This window comes from Syngnathoides biaculeatus, chromosome 11 (genome assembly GCF_019802595.1).
Source record: "Syngnathoides biaculeatus isolate LvHL_M chromosome 11, ASM1980259v1, whole genome shotgun sequence".
NCBI classification, from domain to species: Eukaryota; Metazoa; Chordata; class Actinopteri; order Syngnathiformes; family Syngnathidae; genus Syngnathoides; species Syngnathoides biaculeatus.
This window is the reverse complement of record NC_084650.1, coordinates 4,444,429-4,449,428: the sequence shown is the minus strand read 5'-3', so window position 1 is coordinate 4,449,428 and position 5,000 is coordinate 4,444,429. Positions and strand designations below refer to the sequence as shown.

Genomic DNA, 5,000 nt, shown 5'->3' with positions numbered 1-5,000 from the left:
ACTGATGGCATCTCTAAACAGACAACACTTGTTCTCCTACTGTCTCTTTCTCTTTAGGATGTGCAAGCCGGTAGTCTAGATAGACTTGGTTGAGTTCTCGAATATCTTGGAGGAAGGCTTGGCTTCTTCGCAGATCTTGTAATCTGAGTTCAAGGTCAGTTTTCTCATTTTGAAGCAGGTCAAGTTGCCTCTCTGCACTATTGGACAAAACACTTTATTAACTGTAGGAAACGGTCTGTAAGCGCTCCTCCTGAGGAAGACAGCACACCCTGAACTTATTGACAATCCTTCACATGAAGCACCATTACTCCTGACAATTTTAACATTATCTTATGTCCACATCAGTACGTTGAGAGGTGTTCTTTGTCTAACAAATAGCATTCTTGCTGATGACAAAAAAGGACTTGAAAAAGAGGGAACATTTGCTTTCATAGAGATTGAACAGTATGGCTGTGTTCGGAATCTTTCATCCATTTCCTACAACCTACTAAGTATGCAGGCATTTTCATTAGGTTTTATTAGACTATCAAAACCATCCAAAAATTACATTCTTTTCATACATCAGCACATTACAGCAGAAGACAATGACATTCAAACAAAAAAATTAAAGGCATGAATGAGCAAGAAAGCAGACAACTTCTGCAGATTTTTCTCTATGTTGAAATGCTAAACAACTAAAGGACCAAGTATTGTAAAAAAGCCAAATGTTTTGCCTGTAATTCAAACATATTGTAAGCGTTAAAGGGGGGGGGGGGCGGGAAAATTTTATACAGGCTTATGTACAGTACTGGGACACGACAGGTGAATACATTTAGGTGTATCTGATATTGCCGTAACTAAAACATTGGAATGATATGTAAATTGTGAGCTATTTAAAATGTGTGGAATATACATAATCTGCAAATGCCAAGGCATTGCAGCAATAAAGAATGAGGGAAAAAAAAAATCGCCATAGAACTTAGCACATATTCACCTGACATATTTAAATGTGTCAAGCAGTTTGTTTCGTGAAGTAAGAAGACATCTACAAATACCCACAGTCAGAGGGCACTTTGTAATCCATTCATCCGTTTTCTGAGCCACTTATCCTTACGAGGGTCGCAGGAATGCTGGAGCCAATCCCAGCTGTTATTGGGCAGGAGGCAGGATATAGCCTGAAATGGTTGCCAGCCAATCACAGGGCACATGGAGACAGATAACAGTCGCACTCACAATCACAGTTAGGGGCAATTTAGAGTCTTCAATTAATGCGTGTTTTTGGGATGTGGGAGGAAACAATGTAATCTATAATACATCTCTTTGAGAGAGAAAGAGAGCATGGATAAAAAAAAAAAAACAATCCCAGAATGAAAAAAAGAACAGTTTTTACCTAAATACGCATATCACAAACAGCAATGGAATCATTTTCATTTTAGGCTTATTATCTTAAAAATATTTATTCTTGTAGTTTGTTGTCGAAAGTAATTTTTCTATACCCAATACAGAAAGACACCTCTGGTAAAAAAAAAAAATACCATGGTCCTCATTCGGAAAAGGGTAGCGTGCCCTCTCCACATCAGGGTTGAGATCTTGCCCCAAGTCTTAAGAGTTTTGTTCACAAGTGAGGGAAGAATGGAAATTGTGCTCGAGAGGCAGCTTAGTGAGGCGTCTGCAGCCACTTTCTCCAGCTCTCCCGAGGCGTTCCCAAGCAAACTGAGAAACATAGTCTCTCCAGCGTGTCCTAGGCTGCCCAAGTGGTCTTCACCTGGTGAGGACATGCCCGGAACATCCTAAACAGATGCCCAAGCCACCTCATCTGGCTCCTCTCAATGCGGAGGAGCAGCAGGTCTACTCTGAGCCCCTGCCAGATGATCACTCTTCTCACCCTGTCACTAAGAGAGAGCTCCGACATACTGCAGCAAAAAAAAACATTTTTTTCCACTTTTATCTGGAATCTTGTTCTTTTGGTCACGACCTACAGCTAATGACCAGGGGTTAGGGTAGGAACACAGATAGTCGGGTAAAATAAAGCTGAAGAAAACCCTGGCCGGGGGTGTGAGGATTCTGGTGAGGCTCCATGCTCTCCGATAGAAATAAGGTCAGAAGCTCAGTCTTCTGGGAGGGGCTCAGAGTAGAACTGCTCCTCCTCCGCATTGAGAGGAGCCAGATGAGGTGGCTCAGACATCTGTTAGGATGTCTCCTGGATGCCTCCCTGGTGTGGCGTTGCGGGTACGTCCCACCACGAGGAGACCTCAGGGATGACCCAGGACACGCTGGAGAGACTATGTCTTTTGGACTGCCTGGTAACACCTTGTGATCCCCTTGGAAGAGCGGGAGGAAGTGGCTGGGGAGGGAGAAGTCTAGGCTTCCCTGGTAAAGCTACTGTCCCTGCGAATCAACCTCGGATAAGCAAAAGGAAATTGATGAATGCATCGATAATGGTGTAGTGACTATGGCTCAATTGTCACAGCAAAGCGTAGTTCCCTCAAAAAAGGACAAACTCAGACTGCAACGGACAATCAAAACCGCTGAATGGATTGCGGCACCACGCTACCCACTATTGAGGACTTGCACCCAACACGAACTAGGTCCAGAGCAGGCAGGATCCTTTCGGATCCTCCACATCCTGGACACCAGCTCTTCCAGCTCCTTCTGTCGGGAAAAGCGCTACAGATAGATGAAAGTCAAAAGTAGCAGGCATTCGAACAGTTTTTTTTCCCTCTGGCAATTAAGTTATTAAATTCTTGATCAGCGAATCTACTATTTTTATGCCGTGTGCCATGTTAGGACACTCACTCACATCCTGCTGTTCCAATCAGTATTAGTATTAGTTTTATATATAAAATATATAAATATATATTTTTACATTTCTTTTTTTATATTTTGCAAACCGCACGATTCGTCACTTTAAACTGTTCCCTTTGCACAATTGACATTGCACTGGTCTAAAACAAGAACCGTGAACGTGTAAAGGCACTCTGTACAAGCTTAACACAATGTAGGATGTTAACATACTTAATTCTTACATGTTCTCAATGAAGAAGATTTTACATCTTACACGACTCTTATAAGGAATGGTACATATAAACAGAAATGTCTCTTGTTCTTTGTTCTTGTTGCTAAGTTGTTCCTTGTTCTTTGTTCTGAATGTCGTACCAGGGCAGCACCAACTGCCGGAGAAAAATTCCTTGTGTGTTTTTACACACTTGGCCATTAAAGCTGATTCTTATTCTGAAATCTAGAGTGTAGTCATCAAAAACTCCTCTTTCTTTTGAAGTGACAGCGACACCAAAAAGTTGGACTCTCTTAGCCAATGGAAGCATTGGTGGAACCAAGAGGACACTTGCTGGCGTTTAAGAGTTACTGCAATGTGTGGACTGTGATTCAAATCTCTGATATTTCATCAATTCTGCAGGAAAAATAATCTTTGAGAGCAATATCTATGAGTACGTGGAACCACAAATGTGCAAGGGCATATTGTATTGCTTTTCTAGTGACTGTGGGTTGTTCACTACTTTTCAAGATGAATTGAGGGCACTATCTAGGGCAGGGGTCACCAAGACGGGTCCCGCGGGCACATGATTGCCTCCGAGGACCACTTAAGGTGCCCATGAGGCATATTCTAAAAATAGCACAGATCACAAATTATTATTAATTGTGCTTTAAATTTTGAATTTGGCTTGCTTAAATTTATGAAATGTTTAAACTAATGTATAATGGAATTATGAAAAATATACATATTTTATGGAGAATGAACTCATACGATCGGTGCTCACAAAGTAGTCCTCTGCCTCAAAATGGTCAGTGACCCCTGATCTATGAGATAGCCTAAACTTACTACACATATGAACAGCACAAAAAATGGCAAATATATTAGATAGGACACGACATAGTGTACAAAAAGTGACCACCAACATAGCCAACAGAATAAATCATTTCACGAAGATATGCTTTAGAATGGTTAAACCATGCAACAAGAAGAGATATAGCCTTTACAGGAGAAAACGTCAACTTGTTTAAGGTTACCCATCTTTTAGTTCCTTGACAAAATCCGATCATTTTGTTGTTGATTATTTTAACTGAAAATTAACTTTAGGACATTCTACTTTGCGTAGAAAAGCGTATAGTTACCTCACCTAATTAGCTCATCCTTGGCATTGAAAAGTCTCTGTGTCTTGGTATGGATTATGGAGCACACCTGACACACACAGGTAAAAACAACTAAATAAATCAAATGAACTTTCTAAACATAACGTGGTTACAGATATAATTTTCCCGTAAGGCATTCTACCAGTATTTCTTCAAAAACAAAGAAACTAAGGGAATAATAACAATGGGCAATTGGCGATATACCTGAACCCTCTTCACAAGTCCGGATCGTTTGGCTACTCAAGTACTGAGAGTGCTGATTTGTACTCCAAGATCGTTACACACGAATGGAGATTACATGTGCAATGTGTTATATGCAATTGTTCCTTGTCTTGTATAGCAAACAAATATGACTACCATATTTTGGCTATATTAACCGGTGGACATTGTTGTCCAGAAAATGCAGTAATTGTGTTGGTTACCTTGGCATTATTACGTTTCAGAACCTTGAGCTCCTTATATGTGGAAATCTGAAAATTACAGCACCAGAGAATTAATAAAATGCTTTCATTTTTGCTGTAGTTGTCTACTATGGGATGGCAAAGCACCCCAAGTTCTCTTTCTCAGGGATGAGAATGCCAAATGAGAAAAAAGTCTGAAAAATAGCCGGGGGTGTGGGGGCTGAAGGCCCTCAGCAGGGTGCAGGGGCAGCGCCCCGTTGTGGGCCAAGGGGGCAAAGCCCCCGGAAGCTAAGCAATTTTAGAAATTTGTTAGCCCCCAAACCATTAATTTCAACACTAAATTTAACTGTATTTGTGGAAAAAAATGTCCCTTGTTTGGGGCTCTACCAGTACAGCAAAAATTTTAATATCAGTTTCATTTCTTCAATGCTTGAATTATTGTACTTATTTGAGGCACATGTCACCATTTGC

General features: G+C 40.8%; 1 protein-coding gene across 2 annotated transcripts in view; it reads right to left on the bottom strand.

Annotated features, from left to right (window-relative positions):
- The window catches only part of cenpu (centromere protein U), a 13,673-nt gene that overhangs the window by 178 nt on the left and 8,495 nt on the right, over window positions 1–5,000 (bottom strand). For both annotated transcript variants that reach the window (XM_061835934.1, XM_061835935.1), the window contains exons 10-12: window positions 4,551–4,598; window positions 4,116–4,177; window positions 41–197 (exon numbers count right to left, since the gene is read on the bottom strand). In XM_061835934.1, the coding sequence (XP_061691918.1) occupies window positions 41–197; window positions 4,116–4,177; window positions 4,551–4,598 (267 nt within the window). The remainder of the gene's footprint in view (window positions 1–40; window positions 198–4,115; window positions 4,178–4,550; window positions 4,599–5,000) is intronic.